Source organism: Tympanuchus pallidicinctus, unplaced genomic scaffold (assembly GCF_026119805.1).
Source record: "Tympanuchus pallidicinctus isolate F22 unplaced genomic scaffold, pur_lepc_1.0 scaffold20, whole genome shotgun sequence".
NCBI classification, from domain to species: Eukaryota; Metazoa; Chordata; class Aves; order Galliformes; family Phasianidae; genus Tympanuchus; species Tympanuchus pallidicinctus.
In genome coordinates, this window is record NW_026294722.1 from 12,672,231 (window position 1) to 12,696,773 (window position 24,543).

The 24,543-nt window shown below is 44.9% G+C and overlaps 1 protein-coding gene across 5 annotated transcripts in view; it reads left to right on the plus strand.

Annotated features, from left to right (window-relative positions):
* Positions 1 to 205: 205 nt before the first annotated feature.
* The window catches only part of MMP24 (matrix metallopeptidase 24), a 41,035-nt gene continuing 16,697 nt past the window's right edge, over positions 206 to 24,543 (plus strand). The window contains exons 1-5 of one of the 5 annotated variants that reach the window (XM_052684001.1): positions 206 to 344; positions 2,255 to 2,403; positions 5,953 to 6,069; positions 8,147 to 8,451; positions 23,057 to 23,218. In XM_052684001.1, the coding sequence (XP_052539961.1) occupies positions 246 to 344; positions 2,255 to 2,403; positions 5,953 to 6,069; positions 8,147 to 8,451; positions 23,057 to 23,218 (832 nt within the window). In that variant the 5' untranslated portion in view covers positions 206 to 245. Of the gene's footprint in view, positions 345 to 840; positions 1,075 to 2,254; positions 2,404 to 5,952; positions 6,070 to 8,146; positions 8,452 to 13,372; positions 15,303 to 15,644; positions 15,753 to 17,418; positions 17,483 to 18,421; positions 22,376 to 23,056; positions 23,219 to 24,543 lie in introns of those variants that run through there. The other 4 variants (XM_052683996.1, XM_052683998.1, XM_052683999.1 and 1 more) reach the window with 4 other exon arrangements.

Genomic DNA, 24,543 nt, shown 5'->3' on the forward strand with positions numbered 1-24,543 from the left:
CCGCGGTGCCGCCCGGGACTCAGGGGCCGCCGCCAGCCCGCCGGCGCTCTCTGCACCGGGAACCGCCCGCACGGGGCCCAGCCCGGAGAAGCACCCCGACAAGCACCCGCCGCCGCCCCGCGCGGCCCGGCCCAGCGGAGGAAGAGGCGTCGCCGCTGCTCGCCGCCTCCCAGTTCCGCCGTCCCCGCGCAGCCGCAGCCCGCGCCGCCGGGCCGGAGCGCTGCCCGGAGCCCCGCCGCGCTGCCATGGCGCCGAGGCGGCGCCGGGGCCTGGCCGCGGCGGGCTCCCTGCTGCCGCTGCTCTGCGCGCTGCTCCGCGCCGCCGCCGATACCAGCACCGGCCGGGTGGGTGCCGGTCGCGTCGCTGAGGGGAGCGGGGCGGCCGTGCCGGGAGGCCGCGGAGTTCCGCGGCCGGGAGCGGGGCGGGTGGGCGGCCGGGGCCGGGCCGGGAGGCGGCCCCGAAACCTCCGCGCCGTTCCGCTTCGGGCCGTCGCTCCGGGTCCCGCCGCTCCGCGCGCCGCCCGCCCGCCCTGAGGGCCGCTGCCCCGCGGGGCTCGGAGGCGCGGCCTCGCTGCCCGGCGGCTCCCGTGGCCGTGCCCGAGCTCTTGCTCTGAGCGCCTTCGTCTTTCGGGGCCGAACCGGCTGCCGTGCACCGCTGCGAACTGCCAGGGCAGCGTGCGGTGCGGTGCGGTGCTGCGGGCCGGGCCGGGCCGTGCCCTGGACCCGCCGGCTGGGCCGGGCTGCGGCGGAGCGGGGCTGGCGGTGCTCGGGGACAGCGGGCTTTGGTGGGACGGCGGTCGGTGTCTCCGGGCGTCCTGTGCGTGTCGGAGGCCAACTTGAGGTGCGGGGCAGCGCGGAAAATGCCTGGTATCCGAGCAGCTCTGCGATTCGAGCTGTTAGCGATGCCTTTGGTGGCCACGCTGTGAATCCAGTTACTTCGTGAGCTTTGGCACCGCCAGCCCTGCTGCTGAATTGTGCTGTTTTTCCAGCTGAGGAAGCAAAGCCTTTCTATCTCCTTTGCATCTTCGTGATGGGACTCGCCGTCCCCCCTCGCTCCTCTCCTGCACTGCATCAGGTGAAGGCGGATGTTGCCTCCTGCCCTCCCTGCTCTCAGCTCGTTAGTTGGTGGCTGGCATGTCGTCCTGCTGGCCAGAGGAGCTGCTGGGCTCTGTGTAGGGCTTATAGTAATTGTGGCCAAAGCAAGCGTTGCCTCAGACAGCCGGGCATTATAAAGGCTTTATAAATCTCTCTTGGGATATGGACTGTGCCAGGGCAGTTGGGCATCCTTCTGTTTGGTTATTAATGCTTTAGGTTTCTTTGCTGTGTTTCTGGATGTTGGGGCGTTTGTCAGCTGGGTTGCATTGATTTCTGTTGGGTATTGGCCAGACAAACTCTCACGCTGTGCGTTTGTTGAATGTTACCTTGAAAGTTTGTGAAAGCAAGCCTGCATTCAGAATTGGTTTCTTGTTTGTTTTTGTTTTCATTTGTGTTTTTTTTATTTAACATTGAATTAAAGTGACTTTTTCTCATGATAGTAAAGCAATACAAAAGAAAGTCTTAGTTTACTTGGCTGGTTTTGAAAATGCTGCCCCTGGCCTGCAAGTTTGGTGTGGTTTTATCTAAGGCTGTGTTTCAGGGGGTAGAGATAAACAACGCTTCTTTCTATTGTTCCACTCTGAAAACTGTGGGGAGGTACAGTATTGAGAGAACAATACTGAGTGTCCTGCTTAACTTTGAGTTGTTTGGGGAGATGTTGTTGGAGGAGATGCTGCTGTGCTCAAAGCAGGCATAAAGCAGAACTTGTAGTCATGGGAATTGCCTAGGGCTGCTGGGCTGTTGGCTCCGAGCTGTGGTCTGGGAGCAGCAGAGCTATTTGGAGCATGTTGCTGTGGGAGCTGAGCAGCCTGGTGGTGACGGGCTGGTGGTAAGGCGTGCAGGAAGTCTCTGGGATGAGCGCAGCCTGCGCTAGGAATGGATCTCCTGGGGCATTTGTGTTGCACCACAAACCTGAGTCTTCCCCAGTTAGACAGTGAAAACGCTGGCTGTTTCTAATTGCCAGGCCTGCATCATCCAGTTAGGACAGGTGGTTGCTGAGTCTTCCCAGAGATCCACTGCTGCTCCCAGAGCTCACTGAAAAAGAGAGGCTGTTGAATTTATTTTGCTAGTTTGTCACGCTTTCTTTTGAAAAATGCTTCGATTTGTTAAGCTGAAACTTACCGTGGCAGAAACTTATGATCTGTTTCTTTCTTTTTCAGGGTTGGTTAAAAACTTATGGCTACTTGCTTCCATCTGACAGCCAAATGTCTGCCGCGCAGTCGGGAAAAGCTGTGCAGTCTGCAGTGGCCACTATGCAACAGTTTTATGGGATCCCAGTAACAGGAGTTTTGGACCAAACAACTCTTGAGTAAGATTAATGTGGGCTCATTTTACCTTTCATTTTCACAGCCTTGTCTTGTTACCTCGGTAGTTGTCCCAGGTGCCAGAAGTCTTCAGAAGAGATAGATTTGCCTGACTGAGCCCCATCAGAGAAGTCTCAGTGTTCACAAGGAGGTGTCCCTAATGAACATGTGGACAACTCCAGCTTGGTCTTATTGTCTGCAGTGCTGTTTGGGAGTGTGAGAAGCTCTTGTTATATATAATTCTTTATATGGGGATCCCTGTTGCTAGTGCAAAGGTGAAGTGTGAGGCTTCTGAAGGCAGTGAGGCTTCTGAAGGCAGTGAACCTCAAGGGTTTCATTTATTGCGTCTCTGTCTAGACCTAGGTGAAAAGCTTGCTCCAGAAATGACCAATGGTAGAGTATTTCTTAATGAATTGCAGCAGTGGATCTGTGTAGATGCTGCCTTGGAGAGCTCCAGTTCTGAGTTGAAGTGAGTTGCGATAGTCTACATTGAAGCAGAGCTAGAGGAGAGCAAGGCTTTGTATGTGTAGCTGATGTATAGAAGCTTGAAGGTGGAACACTTGTGAGTTGACATAGGGTGGTGAAGAAGGGGCCATGAGCAGCTGCTGCCTTGTGGATGGTGGCGGAGGGAGCAAACTGTGTGTGGAAGCCCCTGCTTTAGTAAGCAAAAGGGTTTTTCTGGAGGAGAAGAAGGTGGTGCCCCTGTTGTACTCAAGGCAGGTTTTATCACTGCATGGAGACTGGTGAAAAAATCTTCTGAAACAAAGACTTGAAATCTGCAACCAAATGTGTGTGTACTGTGCTGGATTGTGCTCTTGCTGTGTGTAACAAGTAGGCCCATTTGTTATATGACAGGGATGAGCAGGAGTACCTTCTTAGGAGTCAGGCTAAAGAAAAGAGAAGTCCTAACTGCTGTGAGCCTGCATTTTGAATGGGAGGGGAAAGTCTTGCTGGGCCTCATTGGGCTCTGTTATTTCAAGGATCAAGTTGTGCAGAAATGACCCAGCTATGGAAAGTCATACTGTTCTGGAAGCTGAGGAAAGGGAGAAGAACCAGCAATGCAGACTGGCTCTAAGGGCTCCATGTTAGTGAGGTGCTTGCCAAGTTGTTATTTCAATCTGTGATATAGGTGTGGAGATTGGATGTGTGATGTTTTCTATCACTTCTGTTGGTGTCATAAGCTCTGTGCCTTTAAAGGTTTGGTGTGCAACTAGACAGCGTGCAAAATTATTAGTTTCTATGGCTTCTTTGTCAGGCAGAAAATTCTGTATCTTCTATTTACACTTATTATAGACGCCTCATGTTCTTTATCTCCTCCACACGCAAACCCTGAGCTTGGGCTTTCCTCCAAGAGTGGTGTCCAAGTGTGTGGAAGCTGTCATACAAGCCTTGCCAGTGGGAGTGGGAAATGGGAAGGAAGATGCTGTGGCCTACTGGTTTTTATAGGGAAGGTGGTGCTCAGCACCAGAGGGACAAGGGGGGATGTCTTGAGAGAACAGGTTGAGGATGTATGATTTCCTGTGAAAAGAGCGTGGGAGAATACTTAGAACAGCCTCCTCCTACTCTGCATTCAACAGCACCTCAGCAAACTTTGTCTGCCTGCAGTAAGTGGGTTGAATAGTAATTTGATTTAACAGCTAAGCAAGCATATAATCCTGGGAGTGTGCGGGGAGAGAAGGCGCGCTAGCACCTAACAGAAGTGCTCACTATTATATTGCTCATAATCACAAAGACCTGAGGAGAACCAGGAAATAGTTGTGTTGGACGTGTCTTGTATGTGTTCTGCATCATCTCAAGCCTGTTGTGTAGGTCCCTCACATTGAGCTGTAAGGGACAGCTGTCTTGTTTTATTATTTACCTCAGGGAGTTTAAAGGTACCACTGCCATCTGCTCAATGATAGCAGACTGAGAGTGACAGCTTCCTCTATGCAGGAGAGGCTAGTGGAGGACTTGGAGCCTGAACTGGGGAAAGCAGCTGTGTCTGGTCGAGAGCTGGCTGTCCCTTCTGTAGGAAACTACCCCTGGTTCTGTATGCCAGGCAGCTGGAGGAAATGCAGTAGGCTGTACTTAAACAGTGTGAAGTGGAACATCTGATGACATCTAAATGCTCTTGGTGTCCTATTTAAAAATATATCTGCAGCCAGGTAGTGTGGTGTAACCTGGCCTGCAGCTCAGCACCACCCAGCTGCTGGATTGCTGTGCCCATGTGGGATGAGGGAGAGAATTAGAAGGGTAAAGTGCAAGAACTGGTGAGTTGAGGTGTTGTGCTAGGTAAAGCAAAAGCTGCACACTGCTTTCCTTTGCCGGGAAAGCAGAGTTTCTTGGGAAGACAAACCCTCCTTCTCTCCCCCTGGCTTTTATCACTGAATGTAAAGCCATCTGGCATGGAATATCCCTTTGGTCTGTTTTGGTCAGCTGTCCAGGTTCTGTATGCCTCACCTCCTCACTGATGGGTCAGCGCAAGAAGATGAAATGCCCTTCACTCTGTCCACACAATTCTGCAGCAATTAAAAGACTGGTGTGTTAAGAAAAATAACTAACCCAGCTAGAATCAGGGCACCAGGTAATCAGGCATTTTGTATTAGATGTATTTTGAGCAACGTGTGGCTGAACTCTGGACTAAGCTGTGGTACACAGAAGTTCAGTCCGGCCTAAGCACAGTGGGATCCAAAGAGGAACGAGGCAGCTGTGCGTGAGGAAACTCTGCTGACAGCTCTGCAAGCGCTGATGCCGTAGGAGCTTTGACTCCAGAAGTCCTTAAAGCCCAGAGCAGTGTATTGCAGCTGGCCTCTGTCTTCTGAGTGATACTGGAAGAGATAAAATAGAAGATAATTTCCAGACAGTGTAATCAGGGCCTGAGGAGAGTAGCGTTGAGAAGATCGGTTCGTGAGAAGCTCATGAAAGAAAATCCGAATTCACACTGCACTTTGTGTAAAGATATGCTGAAAACTGCAATGTATTAGCAGGAGTTTCCTACATTGTGAGTGCCACCCAAACAGACAGGGGTCACTGGGAGGAGCTGCAGAAGTTGGGTGGCTGAGACCCCAGGCTTTGAGGTCCAGTTCTGGTGGTTGCAGACCCCACAGTCAGCAGGCGGGAGGGGCGCATTGGCTCCTGTTTGGTTTTGTGCTGTGAGTTCAGCCTTGGGGCCGCTTTTGTTGGTGGTGTTTTGGTTTTCTTTTGCTTTGACCAGGGCAGGAGCGCTTCAGCAGAGGTAGAGCGGGTGCAGTAGGTGGTAAAAGAACTTGATCCCAGCACACAGGCACCTGGGCACAGGGTCCCTTGTGGTCCCATTGTTCAGTTGTTTTCAAGAATGAGGGCTACCTGTCCCTGGTATCTCTTTCCAAAAGGAAAAATGAAGCCTTTTTGATGTGCTGATGTGTGTGGAATGTCAGCAGAGATGGAGTTTATAGCTCTGCACAAGGAGGGAATGCTGAGCCTTTCTCAGCATGAGTTTGTCGTTCCCAGGAGGTCTTCTGGTCACCATTGAGTTCTTCTGAATCTCTTTTCCGAACTCTTCAGTAGCTTCCTTTTTTGCTCCTTGGCTCCTCTAGGTGGATGAAGAAGCCTCGATGTGGAGTTCCTGATCATCCCCACTTAGGCCACAGCCGGAGGAAAAAGCGCTATGCACTGACAGGGCAAAAATGGAGGCAGAAGCACATAACCTACAGGTATGTCTGCTCACTCACTCTTTATTTTTAGGGGGAAAAAAATGTTCTGTGTCTGTTGAGGGTGCGCATTGCCTTAGAAGCCTAAATGCTGATGAAAAGTAACCCTTGCAACTGCAGCTAAGATTGGGATCAGCAGGACTCTAACCCTTAAATATGTTCTCTCAACAAATGGTCCCCTTAAACAGAAGGAATGTTACTGTCTAAGGGAGTAATGCTTTCTCCCTCTACTGATGTGCAACGTTCTACTGTGTGTTTGTTTTTGCAGAGTTCTTAATTTTGCTCACATAGTGAAACTCCTGCTTCTGTCCAGACTTAGACCTGCTAAGCCAAGATGCTGAAGTAATTAACAAGTGTAAAATGGGTGTTATGTGGTGATGGTTATTTCCCAGAGAAACCTTTGTGTTGGTTGTTTTGGTCCTTTGCTTTTGAATGATGCTGAACGATGTCCACGATGGTTTGTCACTGTGAGAAGAAAATGTAAAGCCCTTGCAGATAGAGTTCCAGAAACATGGCCTTCTAATTTCTGGGGGAGGAATACTTAGGAATGAAACACTAAGGAGAAGATATGGATGAGCAAAGTTTAGATGGAAAGAAAGAGATTGGTATTGAAGAGGTAGAAATCTGAATGACACCGTGAGGATTTTGCCTGAGTATATGTGTAGCAAGAAAGATGACTGTGTAAAGGGAAGGAGAAGTAGGGTCTGTGGAGTTTCAGTAATTCTGCTGAGAGAGGAGGAGAATTTTTCCACTCAACAATGAGGGAGTGCTGAGAGTGGTAGAAGTGATTATTTCTGGGGCCTAGATAAAATCTTTCAACAGAACTTACAGCTTTAACTGAAATATGTGAAGATGTGAGAGGCAAAATATGTGACGTTGCAGTCTTGGATGTCTTATTTTACCACTAAATGTATTGCAGGATGTTTCATCACTCAATCATTCTATTAAATTGAACTAGTTTCTTTAAACAGTGGTTGCTTTACCATAGATGGATGTTTCATGTTCTTTGGGCCATGAGTCTGCTACATGTCCACCACCAAACAAAACCAAAACTCCAAGAGCAGTGCTCTTTAAGCTGAAGTTCACAAGTATGAAAGATTTACCTGCAGTTAAGCTATGAGGTTTACTCTGAAAGTTATGCTTTTGTTCCACAATGCCAGAGGTGGAAGATGGCATGGCAATAGAGGCTGAACCTCATTTTGCTGCTGTATGACAGACAGTAGCAGGGGGGCAGCCTGACAAAATGGCATCTGACACGGGAGCACGTACAGAGCAAAGGTGTGGAATTGAACTCTTCTATGTGGAAAAAACAACACCCACTGACATTCATCAACACTTGGTGAACATTTAGGGAGGCCAAACAGTGAATGTGAGCACAGTGAGTTGGTGGTGGTACATTTTAGCAGTGGTGACAGTGCCACGATAGACACACGGATTTTTGGGCAGCTCATACAGGCTCTTGTTCATCACTGGCAAAGGTGCAGAGCTGATGATGGTGACTGTGGTGAAAAACAGTTGTAGTTGAGGATTTGTTCGTTCAGGTAATGTTATTGTGTTCTTTGTACTTATTGTAGTTTCCACAGCAACAAATGGGAGACATGGCTCTAAGAGGGACCTAAGTTTTTTTTATTAACTCCAGCATTAGCTGTCATGGACTGAGGCTCACAGTAGTGGCCCTTTAATCTGAAAAGATTTCTGAAAGGTTTGTTTCTCAAAAAGAATTTTACTAGTTAGATGTTTTTGTATGATATATTCTGTTTTAGCATGGTGTTTTCAGGAGAAATATGGAATAATTTACTTGTTTTTAAACTTAATTCCTCAACTCTACTGGTGAGGATTTGGAAGGGTGTCAGCACACACAGATTGTTATAAAATGAACCTCAGTACTGGGATTATTTTTACTAGTAAGTGTGGTCCAGATCAAGGCTGTTAGTCTGTTGGTAATTCTGTCTAACAGCAAAACTTGTCATGGCCAAAGTAGAGTCTGCAATCACTAAAAATTCTGTAGATGAGTACTGGAGTTACAGTAAGTCTTGAATGGAATCTGCACTTCTAAATGCTCCTTCTCTCTCGTTCACAGTGTGCACAACTATACCCCCAAGGTTGGAGAGCTTGATACAAGGAGAGCCATTCGTCAGGCATTTGATGTTTGGCAAAGAGTGACACCGCTTACCTTTGAAGAGGTCCCCTACCACGAAATTAAAAATGACAGGAAGGAGGCAGATATTATGATATTTTTTGCCTCTGGTTTCCATGGAGACAGCTCTCCGTTTGATGGAGAAGGTGGATTCCTAGCTCACGCTTACTTTCCTGGACCAGGAATAGGAGGGGACACTCACTTTGATTCAGATGAGCCGTGGACCCTGGGAAATTCCAATCATGATGGTAAGAGAGCAAGCTATTTTTCAGAATAAGAAAAAGTTGAGTGTAAGCACAGTGGCAGGCTTTTAACTGGGAAGTGCTTAGCAGAGCCTTCGCTTTCCAAACTGCAGTTCAGATGTGTTCTAACGCACGCATTCTGTCTTAAATATAGGTTTGTGAGTGCATGCCTCGTGCTGAGGGTTGGACAGAGGGATGCATCTTCTTGCTCACTGGGTATCTTGAAATCTGGGCCACTGTTGCAGCAGAAGATTGGTTTTCCTGAGGGACGAGATGAACAGGAGGATCATGGAATGTAAACTGTGTCCCACGGAATGCTTAGCGTGGGTGAATAGATGGTTGTAGTGATGGACAGAAAATGAAGAGAGTGAAGGCATTTGTATTTCAAATAGTTTGAGTCTGTATTTATTTTCCCACAGTGTGAGTGCAGTCATTATTCCTTCTGTCAGAGGATGGGGCTGGCTGCCTTGTTAAGGAAGGCAGATGATTAGAAGAGCTGTTCTTTTGATACGAAGCAGTGAAAAGCTTCTGTGTCTTTGTGGCTTTATCTTGCTGTCAGGTGACAACGTGCACTTTCTGATTTATTTTAAAACCTGTGATTCAGGATTGTGGTGATTTGTAAAACTTCTGAAGTTGGAAAACCAGAATTTTCAGAATTCAGAAATTTTCGGAAACAGTGATCTGTAATTTAATGTGCTAGAAAGAACATGGATTCAAAAGTCACATTTTTGGGACATTTTATAAAGATTAGGAGTTTTTGGCGTGTAAATGGCTTGATTTTTAAATAGTATAAATGCATGGGAGCCTTTGTGTGGCCATGATGTCTAAGAACAAATGCAGAGGTGATACGTTTTCTTCAACCAGACAGTATTCTTGTTGCTGCTTCCTGTCAGAATGGAATGCAAGAGGAGAAAATCCCCGGGTTTTGAATTGATATCTATCAGATCATCTTTGATAAGAAATAGAGCTGCTAAATTCAATTTGGAAATGCAAATTTGAAGGAAAGCAGCAGTTATGAGATAATTATTTTCTCAGGGAAAGAGAAGAAATCTTTCCTGGCATGTTTAAATGATGAAATAAAGAGAGGTTATAGCCTGTGGGTTGTGGGGAGCATGGGAGATGATGGTGTGGCAGAAAAGCACTCTGCTAGCTTTGAGATGTTATGAATTTCAATTCCTGTGTTTGTGGCTGATAGGCAGTTCATAGGTTTCTATGAGATCAAGATTGAGAATCAGAGAGTGAGCAGTTGCCCTGTGAGAGCTGCTTTTGTGTGCCATCAGTGGATGCACACAGTGAGTGCCAGGACTCCTCAGGAGCGCTGGGACAGGAGCTCCTTACAGGAAGGTGGAAGGAGAGCTTTTGGCAAGTTGTACTTTATTGTTAACCCACAAGCTTCCTTCTTATAACAAGCTCAGCAGGGATGGGAGGCATTTTAAAGACTCGGGGAGTGGCTTTGGGAAAAACTTCCTCTTTGGTGTGATGGTACGACACTATCGCCGTCTTGAAATCTTGAGATTTTGTTTCTTTTTTTTTCGCTGTGTATGTTTTAGGACATCATTTGGGAACAATGTGTACAATGAGTTGAAGGTCTCTTTTTGTATGAAAACTGTGTCTTACATGGTGGCTCTTTAAAACACGTGGTGCATTTCTCTCTTGCGCTGCCAGACTGCTGGGTGATGTCCTCAGAGTGCCTCTGGTTGGTGTTTGTGGAACGGTGTGCATTCTGCTGCTTGTGGATTAAAATGTTGAGCTTTCCTTTCCAGAGCATAAATGTCACTTCTGCATTTGAGTGCAGCATTATCTGGATGGCATAATTATTTTAAAATGTCTATAAAAGTGGCCAGTAAGGGAAGTGTGGTCATATTTGTCCTCTATATCTAAAGGAATTGCTGATGGTAGAAGGGGAGTGTCATGCTTGGAGGATGACGGGGTAAGCCTGTACTCAGCATTGTAAATGTGGGCACTGAATATGACTAATTTGGTTTGCCTGCATTCTTAGCCTTGATGTGCCAATGTGAAAATGTCCTGTGTTATTGCCAGAGGTGGCGCAGGCCTTGTAGGAGGGTTTTTCCTTCTGTTTCACAATTTCTTGTCGTTACAACTCTTGCCAGAGCAGGTTCCCCAGAGCAGGTTGTGCAGCAAAGTGCCTGTGAGAGAAGGGCAGTACACCCCTCTGCACAGCCTGTCCTAGTGCTCCCATTCATCAAAGTATCAATAGTGAGAAGACACCCCGTAGTAACCAGCTGAACTTCAATAGCAGTTTACCACAGCAGCCAGTGTGTAGTCAGTTGAAATTCGTGTGCTCATTATTTTGCATGATCATCACTGTACTGACTTTGCCTATTGCAGACATCATGAGTGTTACCATGTCCATTGAAATCAGTGATGTTCTAGGCATGATGCTGGTTGTCTGAGACTGAGGTCAGAGGGGTGTGTGCACCAACACATCTGTATCTTCTGCTCTGAAGAGAGAAATGCAGTCCCCTTCATGCTATATTTTAAATACAGTTTCTCTTCTGCATACAGTTCCTTTAGCTAAGTAATACTGTGCTTTCAATTCATGACTGCTGATTTATCATGTTAATTCTACTACCTTCTCTCACATTGCCATAAGTAAGCTATGGAGAAAACTAATTTAGCTAATAGAAGGATATGCAAAGCTGAGTAGGAAGCTGAATTCATGGAGCTGTCCTTGTCGCGTGTACAGAATTCCTTTGCAAGTTTTTGTAGGAGGGTGTCAGTGGGAGCTGCTACAAGCATGAGGCAGGCTTGGAATTCAGAAGAATCAAGGCAAACAAAAGAAGCGATGTGGCAAACAGGAAGCAACCAAAAAAGAGGAGCGTGGTTTTCATTTAGAGGTAAATCAGCTGCACGCCATGCAATGAGGAGGCACTGAGGTGATTGCAGTAGGAGGACGTATCTCTAATTTTTCCTGGAAGGTGCTTCTCAGAAGCAGTGAAAGCAGCAGCACTCAGCCCTCAGCGCACCCCAAACTTGTGGCAGCAGAGGCTCCAGTTTATTAGACTTCGGTGTGTGGGCACGTGGAGGCAGCTGAAGCCATTTTGAATTTGTTGTCTTTTAGTGGTACGTTGGTATGGGTTGCTTGTGAGCCAGGAGGTTGCTTGGAGCATTCTGCTCATGAATGCAGCCTCAGTATCTCAGTCATTTCTATTACCAGAAAGCACATCAAAGATAACTGTGCCATGCTTTCCCCAAGCCCTGGGCATTTTTTCATGTAAAATATACTGTAGGAAAAGCTGAGCACACTTCAAAATAGCTGTCTCAGAACTCACAGCTGCTTCCATACATTGTTCACTGTAGGCAGCAAAGCCTGTGCCTGAAAGAGGGCACCCAGACTGGGCTGTGCTGTGACTGCTCGCTTGGCTGCCTCAGTATCTTACCTAACCTGAATCAGGCATCGACGTGCTGCATGAAATCCTTTGTTAACTGGGCCAAAGCAAGTATTTTCTAGCCTTTATATGAAATGGTTAATAATATATTTGTATGAATCTCCAATAATAGCTGGAAAAAGTATCCTACCAAGTGTCAGAAACGAAACTGTCATGTTAAATATCCACTTTATGCATGTCTGCTCTTATGCCTGACTACTCAAACATTTGTGTAACCCGGTTTAATTACAGGAAATCAGTTTTAATCCCCCAATTAACATTACAAATAACATCATTAATAATCCCAGTCAAATCTTCCTCTCTCTTTTTTGTTTTTAAAATAAGATTGTTGCTGTCCCTGCATGCTGTCAGCACCACACCTGGGAGTGTGCGGTGTGTGCCAGCCTGTTACAGCTATCGGCTCCTGTTTGCAGTGCCAGTACCTGCTTGTGTCACCATCGGTGCAAGGGGCAGTGCCTCCAGGAGCTTCTGCAGGAGTTGTGGAGGAGAAGTGTCTGAGCTGCTTGGCAGGAAGGCTCCTGTTAGCCCTGAGAAGAACTGAGAGGCTTCTCTCTGTTTTTCCACCACAAGGACAAGCGCTGTTTCAGTGAACAGCTTGCTGGACAGCAGGACAAATGCTCAAGCTGCCATCTGGACACGGCATATGCTCAGCAGGGTTTTCGGGACAGCTGGAGGCCATTAAAGCTGGTGGGTGTCAGTGCTCAGCAAGGACCTCAAGGAGGAAATTCTGGCTAGAATTTGATTTTGGAGGAGAATCTTACTGATTGCCAGTGAGCGTTACAGCCTCTGAGGGGAAAATCTGCCTGTTGGTGGGGAGGAGGTGCACGGCTCTGAGCTGACATCTGATCTGTGGAGGCAGCGTGCAGAGCGTGCGGACACAGCCTGGAGCCGTTGGCTGGAGCAGCCAGCATGGCCAGCTGGTCAGAAGCAGTAATTCTCCCTTTGTGTGTAGCACTGGTATGGCCTCACCTTGAGTCTTGTGTGCAGCTCTGTGTGGGCTGCACAATGTGAAGGGGACATTAATGTCCTTGGAGGCGCCCTGAGTAGGACACAGAGTGGGCAGCAGGGTGAGGAGACCAGTGCTGTGAGGAGAGCCTGAGAGCACCGGAGTTGCCTGGTCTGAAGGAGGCTGAGAGGCAGCCTCACTGTGCCCTGCAGCCCCTGAGGAGGGGGAGCAGAGGGAGCTGCTGGGATCTGCTGCTGGGAAGTGGTGGTGGGATGGGAACTGCACAGAGTTGAGCCAGGGGAGCTCAGTGTGGGCTTCAGGGAACGACCCCCACTGTGAGGGTGGTCAGAGATGGGAAGAGGTTTCCTGATGATGCCCTGAGCCTGTTGGCTTTCAAGAGGCATTTGGACAACACACTCCATCATACGCTTTCACTTTTGGTTCACCCTGAGCTGCTCATGCCGTTGGACTCCATGATCTTTGTAGGTCCCTTCCGACTGAACTGAACTGTTCCGTGGTCGAATGGTGTCTGCTGCTGGAGGTTTGTTGTTTTCTGTCTTGGCAGTGTATCCTTTTTCCTAAAGACAGAAGCCTTTCATCCCTGCTTCCTCTGTGGAATTCAGTTGCACAAAGAGAGGCACTTCTCCATGCTCTCAGAGCCCCAGATCGCCCGTGGGTACCAGGCATGCTCACAAGGCTGGCAGGTGGGACTGGGGTTCTTCCAGGATATAAACATCAGGAAGACCTGCATCGCTTAGTGTGTGCTTCTCATTTGTTAAAGAGGAATTTTCACACAGAAAACTGTTCAAATCAGGTTACAGAAGCACTAAATACTAGAAAATATAAGGTTCTGTTTCACTTAGTCCCTATTTAGGCGTGCATCAGACCGTGATGACCGTGACTTCTTTGTACTTTTACTGTAAAGGTTCTGCTCTTTGTAGTGGGTGTAGGTCAGGCAGATTTCTATACTAGTTAGACTTCTTTTTTTTTTTTTTTTTAATCTTCCCACAGCAGCTCAGAGCTGTAAGAAGGTGTTCAGCTTACAAAATGATGGCAGCAAATTCCCTTCTTAGTAAAAGATTCCTTTTAATAAGAAGGGAATCTTTTAATGTTGTCATTATTCACGAGGGAGGACTGATGTGCATGGAAAGGTAGATGGCAGTATTTTATGTATATGTTGCTGTAAGCATCACTGATGAGTACTATAAATGTACTGGATGTGTGTTAGGGTAAAGGTTTGCCTTTATTAAGCAGGCTTTGTGAGTTGCTTTGCCTTTTATTTAGACAGGTCATCATATGACATCACTTTGGAACCACTGCCTGTTATACAACTTTTACCTGATGCCTTTGATTAAAGTAGTGTGATTTGTTGAATTTTCTTTATTTGCACTTTTCTGGGATGTCTGTACAGCCTGCTTGTAGTCCACCTATCTGAGCTGTACAGATACAGTGCATGCTTGCTAAAAAACAAAATACAGCTGCTTTTAACCCCTTCACAATTTATCCTCAATTTATTCTGAAATGTATTCCTGTTTCCTCTATGTTCATTGCACTACTTCTTTAATACTAGTTTTCTAAGGAAATGCTGAGGACAAGGAAGAAAATCTACAGAGTATCAATATAACGAGCAACTCAACAGCAGGTGTAGTTGTAACACAGTATACCTATAATGTTGCTTTTTGGCTGTTAAATACATTTTTAATTTTCTTTCTCTGATTTCTCAGGTAAAGAACATCTCCACATCTAAAGAGTGTTATTCTAATAAATGGCATTTTGAATCCATCATTATTTTTCAGGCTTCTGACACTGTTGTTGAAAACAAGCATCAGAGCTTTTCAGAGTGAAAACCAGAAGTGCTTTGAAGCTACTTGGTTATCTTCTGTTGCAGAAGACCTGTTCTCTGAAAGACTTTTGTATAGATGTTGGAAGTTCTGGGGCATAAGATTGTGTTAGGATTTCCACTTATTCTGTCAGGCTTTTTTATAGTAATTCACTCCATTAAAAAACAAAAAAACAAACAAACAAAAAAAACCAAACAAAACCAAACAGTTCAGTAGTCTCATACCTACTTAACATTGGTTTCATCCCATGACTGCTCAAAGACCAGTTCCCATAAGCCAGATTTCTCTGAAATCGAAATTTAATGTTGAACTGAATTTGAGCAAGTATATAGATGCATAGTTTCATAACAGCCATGCATGGTATTAAAAAACAATGATAATAATAAAAAATCAAGTAGTTTAAATAAGCAACAGTTGGAGGTTATGTCCCTGTTGTGCCCAACAACAAAAACATAGAAGGCTTTAAGTAAAGGACCAGAAAATTATAATTTAAACAAAAACTAATTCCACCAGAGAAACTTGTTAGCTGTCGTAGCTGCTCATGGAACAGATGTTCCACTTCCTTTGTGAATTAAGAACTAAAGCGAGGAGAGAAAGCCCACCAGCACACATGGAGGACTTCTGTCTTCAGATTCTTCTTCACTACTGGACAGCATCTCTGTAAGTAGTGCTTTCTTTTGTGTTATGTGCAGTCACTGTACAAAGATAGAAGTGGCACTGCAGTATGCTGAGCTAGTGCAACAAATTTGCTAGAGCAAAGAATGCTAAAGCTTTGCAATATTGACAGTGCTAGTTATTGATTACAGCTGAATGCAATTTCTACTTTCAAAACAGTATGCTCTTAAGTATGCTTTCTGCTCGCAGTGTTCTCTGAAAAGAAAATATCTGTTGCCTTTGTCAATGTTAGTTTGATTTGCAGTGTATGAATGGAGGTATTTAGGTATTTGGAACCTACTGATTTCTTTATAAAAAAAAAATTAAATATTTCACTTCTTTCCACAGAAAATCGGATGTGCTGAGGTTCATAGGAAGGAGCCAGTAGGAATCAGAATGGTGTCATTCCCATAAAAAGGAGAAAAAAATATACAAAGGCAGAACATGAGAGTCAAGGTGAGACACAAAATCTTTTTGCATTTTGACTTTGTGATCCAAGAACAGATAATGGGAAGCAAGCCAAAACACAGCAGTATTCCAAATAAACTTGCTCTATTCCACTGGATGGGGCAGTAAATAGACAGTCAGTAAGAGAATAAAGGAAAATAAGTGAATTATTTCAAAAGACTTTTCTAATTGTAGTCAGATGTGGTTTGCAGCATCAGCACTGAAACAGTAGCCAGTACTCCAGACCTTGTCCTCCTGTTTTGGAAGAAGAGGGAGTACAAGATGTTGAAGATAGTTTCACCAGTGTGACCTTCTCTACCCAGATCTACCAAGAGTACCACTTGGAGTGGGGAAACTCTTTGCATCCCAGTTACTTCTTACTTCTCAGACCTGCTCAGTCCTTGCAGCCCCATCAAGAACATTCTATGTCAGAAGGACAAAGATAATGAGATAGGTCTCCTGTCTGTAGTAGGAAACACCTCTGTGGCAAAAAGCTCCTCTTGTAGCTCCCAGAACAACATTTCCCTGTTGCCAGCAGTTGGAATCAAGAATCATTTCCAGCTGGTTGGCAATAAAAGCCCTAAGTAATACAAATCAGTTTGTCCACATTCCCTGTGCCAGGTCTGTTTTGAGCACACTGGGTCAGCCTTTGAATTGTTATGGAATGCTCCTGGTTGTTCCCCAGCTGGGTCAGATCTCTGTACACCTTACTATTTGCAGTATGGTAGACTTTAGCATTTTTTGGACTTGCATTTTGTCTCTTCATCGGCCATATCTGTGTGAACAATAATTTGGTACTTTTGCTTTATGATTTTACAAACTTTTAGCTTTTAGTATTTGCTTTTCTCTTTAAAAAAAAAAAAAGAGATAAAGGAAAGCTCTAGGTTATTTATTACATTTTTTGTAGACTAATGGAATGAAAGTCATCTACGTTTTCTGTTTTTATAAGTATTTCCCTTTTCTTTACCATATGTTCTACCAGATAAGGCAATGCTATGCTAATAAAATTTCTATTAAAAAAATTCTGCTTTAAAAAAAAAAAAAAGAAAGAAACCCTGAAAATGTTGTGTTCCATGCTGTTTAAGGTTTCAGAGCAAAAAAGGTAACATCTGCCACTGACTGACTGCTGTTGAGTAACAGAGGTCATTTGTGGTCAGAGCTGAGTAAAAATCCTTCTCGTGAGTTACGAAGGGAGCAGATTAATACATCTTTATGATACAGAAGTTAAATAAGAGCTTCCAGTTTGGGGATGATTGCACTGGCACAGGTTGCCCAAGGAGGCTGTGGATGCCCCATCCCTGCAGGCATTCGAGGCCAGGCTGGATGTGGCTCTGGGCAGCCTGGGCTGCTGGTTGGTGACCTGCACACAGCAGGGGGTTGGAACTGATTGAGTGTTGTGGGCCTTTGCAACCCAGGCTGTTCTAGGATTCTATGATTATTTAGTATTAGTTCACTGAGTAACAAGCTACACTTAAATTTGTACTTGTGGGAATGCATAGGACAGATTTTGAGAAGAACGTTCTTATTTCTTTCCCTGCCTGCCTGCTGAGCCAGCTGAAAGTAGTCACTGCTTCTCCTCTTTCTGACTGCTCGCTCTTGCTCCCACATCCCTTAGTCAGTTAAGGTTTTACCACTCCAGACAAAAATCATATTTTTTTTCTCAAATTTTTTACAGGAGATTGGTTTCATAGTGCTCTCAGTTCTATCTCAGATGAAGCACAGCCTGTAGCATCAATTAGGTCTGTAACACAACTAACAAACCTAGTTTGCACACTGCCTTGTGGAGACAGTAAAGCAAACCTATCTTTCATGATTCCCGATTCTCTGTCCTGCAGTCACTTGATCTTACAAGGGTGTGAGTCTCTTATTGGCATGTCTGCAACAGAGTTGACACCTTAGTTGACAGAGACTGCTGCTTTGAGTTGTCCAGTGATATGAACTGTTTATCCAGATGGTAAAAGTTTAAACTAGGCTGTTGTGACCATGCTGACCGTAACTGTGCAGGCTGTTCAGCACTCCCCTGAACCAGGAGTCCTGAGGGCTAATATTAATGTATTTGTTCACAAAACATTATGAAAGGTGTGCTGTGGCACATGAAGACTTCCAAGAGGGGTCTGTGACTCCCATCTGGTGATGGCTTTAAAAGTTAGGAGTTGTTTGCCCTGACCAGGATTATTCACCTTGAATTGCTGGCTACAGGTCAGTTCCTGCAGGGTGAGCTCTACTGAGCACTTGCACCTGTGGTTCATCAGCCTTGATGAAACTGAGCAGCTGCAATTGAGTTTGAGAAAGTCTGTCCAGAAAAGTCAGGTGAGAACTTCAAAATAAATAAATAATTTTAAAGGGGCTGGAAAACTAAGAAGAGCATCTCACATCTTGTATCAGTTAACGTTGCAGTTGTTCAATGTGTTTGTGTTGCAGACAAGAAAAGTTGGTCAAATTGTCTTTATGGAGATACTCCCTGCAATCTGAGTATGCTAACAGTTCATTATCTGGCTGATCTCTGTTAAGACTGCATATCATTCTCTTCTTTCTCTAGTGAAGCTGTTTAAAGATTCTAAAATTAGATCTTTAAGATGTATCTTTATTCATTGGTAGGTTTACAACTCTAACAGCTTAGGAACCAAATGAAGACTCTTTTTCTTTTTAACATGGTTTTTTTTTTTTTTCCTTTTTAGATGGAATGTGGGAAACAGCTTTTCATTGTCCAATGCAAATAAATGAAGGAGCAATATCATCACTTCTACAGGTCGTCATGTGCAAGAAGGTTGAAAGCATTCTTGAGCAGAGCATATTGTGGGAGTGAATGGAGGAGCACAACACGAATGGCATATTCTGTTTGACACCTGCCAGGTCTGAAGATGCAAGTACCAAGGCATAGCTTAGAGTAGCCCTAAAGCTTCTTTAAGTTGTGCTTGGAAAACAGTTGTTGGACTTGAAGGGGTCATTTGAGTGTATTTTAAAAGCATGTTTATAGTTCACACCATTTTTTTTCTGTAATCACTCTAGGTATGGTATTGTCACAAGCAATGATCTGACTTCTTCAGTATCATTTTTACTTCCAATAAAATTTCAAAAACGTAACCTACACGTCTTTTCAGTTGTCTGAGTAAGCTGCTGTAAGTAGCTCAGTGTTGTCATGATGATGCTGCTTAAAGCGTAATGTGGTAGAGATCATAGATCCACAGTTGCTCTGCTATTATTAACTAGAGGTACAGTGTTATTAAATTACACACCTGCTGTCTTACAGCTCTGCCCTGGTTTTACACTCTGTTGTGCCAGATGCTCTGCAGAGCTTTCATAATCAGTGATAAATACTGATAGCAATATCACAGTATATCCGCAGGAGTAGCTCTGTGACCCATTGCTATAAGCTGATGGATGTGCTAGTGAGTGTTTTTTTGCTTATCTCCATAATTTGGACACCTTAATCTGCAAAGTGTTTCTTAGCCAAATATTTCTACATGAATTTTGATGGTCAAAATGAATAAAACTGTGAAAGAAGGTATGTGCTAGCAGTTCCACAGAAACCTTCCCCACGATGCCTGTTATCTGATTCAGCAGTCATTTCTCCAGCTGCAGATGGAACTAAAAGAAGCCTGGAATACATGTCTAGAAGGAGAATAATTGATGAATCTGTTTATCTGTAGTGTTCTTTATGTTGGTGCAGTAAAACCATGGGTTTCTGCAGGGAAGGTTAGTAAACAGTTTGAGAGTGCTTGACTGAAGACCTGGTTTTGATACGACTATATTGCAATATATCTTAACTCAGCCACTTCAACTGGGAATACATCTGCTAAAAGGGGCTTTATTCTAATTTTTATTTTAATTAAGGAAATTCAACACAAAAGTATGTTTATAGTTTGCATATTCTTTGTCTCGTGTACACGTGGAGAGTAACAGAACTGTTAAATTGAACATAAGATGAACAGTTTGTCTGGATGATGGTAATGAGAAACAAATGTTTTTATGTTGTTACAGGTGAGCTGCCAATTAAAACTTTCTCTGGTGATAACATTGTTTTGGTAAGGAGCATACACCATGAATGAACTGTTACTCTGTTTTAGCATAGCAAATCGACCTGTTTTACTCAGCAGACCAACTTGTGAAACTCTCCTTGGTTGTGTGGACTTATCTTCTGTCTGGTGATTTCTGGTAGACTTTGGGATGCCTCCTAAGAACCAGGAGGGAGGCAGTGCTGGCAGGTCTCTGACCAAGCATATTTAGTTTGTACAGATGGTGCAAGTAAGAAGTGTTGGACATCTCTGGAGAGCTTCCCCTGCAAACACAAACCAGAGGTAGCCCATTCTTTCTGTACTGTGCTCCCTGCTATGGGAGGCTGGTATATATTGGATACAGAGTTAACTGGTCCCTTGCTCTTGGCTGTGGGTGGCCAGGATTGAACAGGGAATGAAGGAGCTTTATCTGAGTGCCTGATGTTTCTGTAGACCGGGAGAGTATCGGGCTAGATCTGAATCCTCCTGATTTTTTTGCTCCTAAAGAGATGGACGTGAATAAGAGAGTAGTATTCAGACAAGACACGTGCAGAACATGGACAGAGACTGTAATGTGCTTGAGAACTGTCAGAAACAGTCCCAGAGGTTTTTTTCACCTCCTTTGAAGGTGCCTGCAGATCAGCTAAGTTTCCAAGCAGTGTGAGTATGCAGAGGGCTGCTGGAAAAGTGCACCTATTAGGCAATGGATTTATATGTTGATATATTCTTTTCAGAGATCATAGCCAACAATTTGAAAAGGAAAATGAGCAATATGTTGCATTTCATGCTGTGAAACTCCCAGCCTTTTACAGTAAAGAGAACTTCTGCAGGTTTGCAGATGATGCTCAGTTTGAGAATGGTTGATGCACCAAATGGCAGCGTTGTCATCAGAGGAACATCAACATGCTGGACAAGCGGGCTGACAGCAACCTCCTTAAACTGAGGAAAGACAAATGCAAAGTTCTGCACAGAGGGAGAAATAACACTGTGCACATCTGAGAGGGCAACAGAGTGGAAAGTAGCTTTGCAGGAAGGGTCTGGGAGTCCTGGTGGGCATGTGAGCCAGGGGTGAGACAGGCCAACAGCATCAGGCTGCATTAGGAAAAGCCAACAAGTCAGGGAAGGCAATCCTTCCTCTCTTACTCAGCAGCAGTGAGGGCGTGTATAGAGTGTTGTGCCCAGTTTTGGGCTTTTTGGAAAAGAAACCTAAACTGGTACAGATATGGACAACCTGCTTTACTTGGCCCTGCTTGGACAGAGGGGTTGGACTAGGCAATCTCCAGCCTCGACCTGGAATGAGCTTGTGTAGTTCTGCTTTCCAGCTGTAGAATGGGCTGTTACTTGTTTGGGGCAGAAAGAAGTGATGGAAGATTATTTAAACCTACTTTAAATAAAGATAGTGTCAGATATTATGCTCCTGGTAGAGCTTAGTACAGCCTATGGAGAGGCAAGTGATTCAGGTAGACCTGTATGCAAACTTGCAGAGTTACAAATTGTAGACATGCTGTCAGTACAAAAACTCTTCAGATACTTCAGCAAGGAAGAGAATGCCACCAAACTGGTGAGGGGAGAAAGTCTCCAACCACTTAGCGTGGGCAAAGCCCTTTTCTCCTTCAAGTCAGTATGGAGTGGCTTTTAGTTGGACTCCTGTGTGTGAATTGTGGCAGTGAAAATTTGTGCTTTCATGAACATTAGAGTGCTACAGGAAACAAAGTCCATTTGCTAACATGGCGTTGAGTCTTTGAATTGCTTTTGAAAATTGAGTGCATCTTCTATGCTTGGGTATATTTCAAAACCTATGGAAAGCGATTGGTCCAAGCTTCACCATGTAACCACTAAATGCATTTTACACTAAGAAATTGAATATTCTACTGACTAGTTCAGTACACATCAGATTTTCCAGCAATAGAGGAAGAAAAGCAAGTCTCCATTTGGATTTCCAGATTACAGAAATTCTGGTGTTTAAAATACATGCATGGCTAGATTTTAACCCATCTATTTCTTCAGACAGTTCTATTTGAGCAAATGTATTTGAATACTTACTTGAAATGTGTATTTTTACATGTCATGCATATTCTTTCCAACTCAGATGTTTTGATGGTACAACCATGTTGGTGTGATAAATATGACCAGTTAAGTACTGTTTATTACTGGCTTTTGGCAAGAATGTCTTGAGATGCTGGCAAAGTACCCTGCTCTAAAGACTTGCAGGCTTCTGATTCTGCATGGCCATCTTTCTTAAACTTGAATCCCTGTTGAGACTCCTGTCCCAAGGACACCTCAGCCATGTGCACAAAACTGAAGTCTGTTGCTCTAACTCGGGCGGTTTGAAGATGCAGAAGTGCAGTTGGATGCTGCCGTGTTCTCCTGTGCCTGGTTGCCAGTTTTTTGCTCTTGTTTTGTGTCTTGTCAAAAAACCCCACCAAACTGATAAGACCCATTTAGGGAGGACTGAGTGCTCATTTTATTGGCTTGGGGCAATTATTAAATCTGGCCTTGTTGTCTGTGTCTTCACCCTTCACAGAAGCATTGCCTGTGTCACCTTCCATGTCAAGATGCCCTCGAGATGTAGAGCATCCAAGGACCACTCTAGATCAAGGAGGTTGGGGCCCCAGATCCATGGGGCTGAAGAGGAGTGTATGTCTGTGATAGTGGCACGTAGTGTCCTATAGGGCTGTGTTATATCAGCTCCTCCCACTGACTTGGCAGTGCCAGGAGTTTAGCAAAGTAAAAGCATGTTGAGGAGCCTGTGCTGGGGGAGATGATGCTGTTCCTGATATCACAAGTGTGGTGTGTTAGCCCTAGTTGTCTGTGTCCCAGCTCCTGCCTTTGTAGGCCTGGCTGGTGCACTGCTGCTCACCCCTTGGATTTGGTGGTCCAGGTCAGACCAGAGGATGTCACTGGGGGACCTGGAATGAGGTAGAGTCTCCTTTCCCACCATACACCGTTGTTGACTGGGAGATTGGCAATGCTCTCACCTTTGTTAGCAGCACTGGGGTGTGGAGCCTGTGGTATCCAAGGAGCCTGCTGGCCATTTTCTTTTCTGCAAAAGACACCACAGACTTTCACTCCAGGCATTCACCTGTTTTAACTGGTCTATTGGATCTCCACCTGGCCATCATTAGGCGCCTCCTGCCCGTTGTGTGACGACTGTAAAGGCTACCCAAGCTTTCAGGACTGAAGCCCTGTCCCTCAGCTGACACTGGCACGTGATGCGCTGTGCGTTAGGATCACAAAGCAGTTACTTCTTGCACTATTGATCAGTTATTGTGTCAGGTTCTGGCTGCATATTAACCCAGTTGTGCCTTCCTTCCACAGGGAATGATCTCTTTCTGGTTGCAGTCCATGAGCTGGGACATGCCCTGGGTCTGGAACACTCCAATGATCCCAGCGCAATCATGGCTCCTTTCTACCAGTACATGGAAACACACAACTTCAAACTGCCCCAGGATGACCTCCAAGGAATTCAGAAAATCTATGGTGAGCAACAATATTCACTCATCTGTTTACACTGTGCCCAAGTGCAGCGAGTATTTTACAACCACAGACAGGTAGCACCTAAAATAATTACAGTTGGATGGATTTCCTGCAGTAGCTGACTGGGAACTGTTAAAAAGCCCTCGATCCACAGCCAAATACCAGTTGTTGCAGTTGCAGTATCGTTGTGCAGGTGAGGATAACCAGACCTGTGTGATCTCACTGCTGCTCCATCCCTCACTGTCCCCAATATCAAGGACTGCTGGACAGTGGAATTCAGCCAGTTGGAACAGCCAGTGCAAATGGAAGGGAAGAATGTGAGGAACCTGGCATATTAAGGAAAGTAATAAGTACTTATGCTCTCATGTTCTTTTTCTCCATATACGGGGGTGGGTAAAAGAAGCTTGGATCTGCTTAGGGAGCACTTTGTTTAATTTTTGGCTTAAATGAAAACACTGTTGTGCCACATATATACAGGTCAGAGAAAGAGAGGAGATGGAGGGATTACATGAGAAGATCAAGGGCTGGGAATGATATGGCACCATCTGATGGAATGGTGGATATCAGGGCTTGAGAACAGGAATCTTCGGAGTGGTTGACTGAAGGAGACTGGGAGCAGTGGGAGAGATGGGTTTGGGAAGCCACAGTCAAAGTGGCAGGCTGAGCTAGGAGATGCTAATGGAGGCTGGGAGGTCTGATCTGATACTGTGCATGGTAGTTTGTAGAAAATGTTTTGTCAAACATGCCTGATTTCCTTTTTTCGGAAAAGAGCAAGTTTGACAGATAGGCTATATGATACTTGTAGCTAGCTGCTAGCTAGCTATGTAGCTAGACGATATTCACAGCTGTATCCACCTGGAGTTAGCTCCCAGTACCATTAGAGCAAATATTATAGGAATTAAATGTTGATAAGATGGTTGTCAGTGGAAAATCATCACAGAACGGTGGTGTTTCTAAGGGATTGCTGCTGGAATCAGTGACAGATCCAATACTAGTCAGCTTTTGCAGCAATAATCTGCCAGTAAATTTTAAATTACTGCTGATGGAATTTGTGCCAAAACCCATAAAACTAAAGAAGCACAGGGAGACTTCAGAGGTCTGAGCTGTATGCTGATTGTTGTAGTCTGTTATTTTGGTGACTGGAATGAGATTCATAGGCATACTGACATATCCAAAGAACAGGCATCTCCATCTGGGCTATTTTCACTAACTCTTGCCTAGGTAATGGGAAAAAATTCAAAAAGAGGCATTTATATGACTGTAGTTCACCCAAACTGGAAGGCAGATATCAAGGTGAGATCCAGCATTTAAATAAGATGGCATGAAGT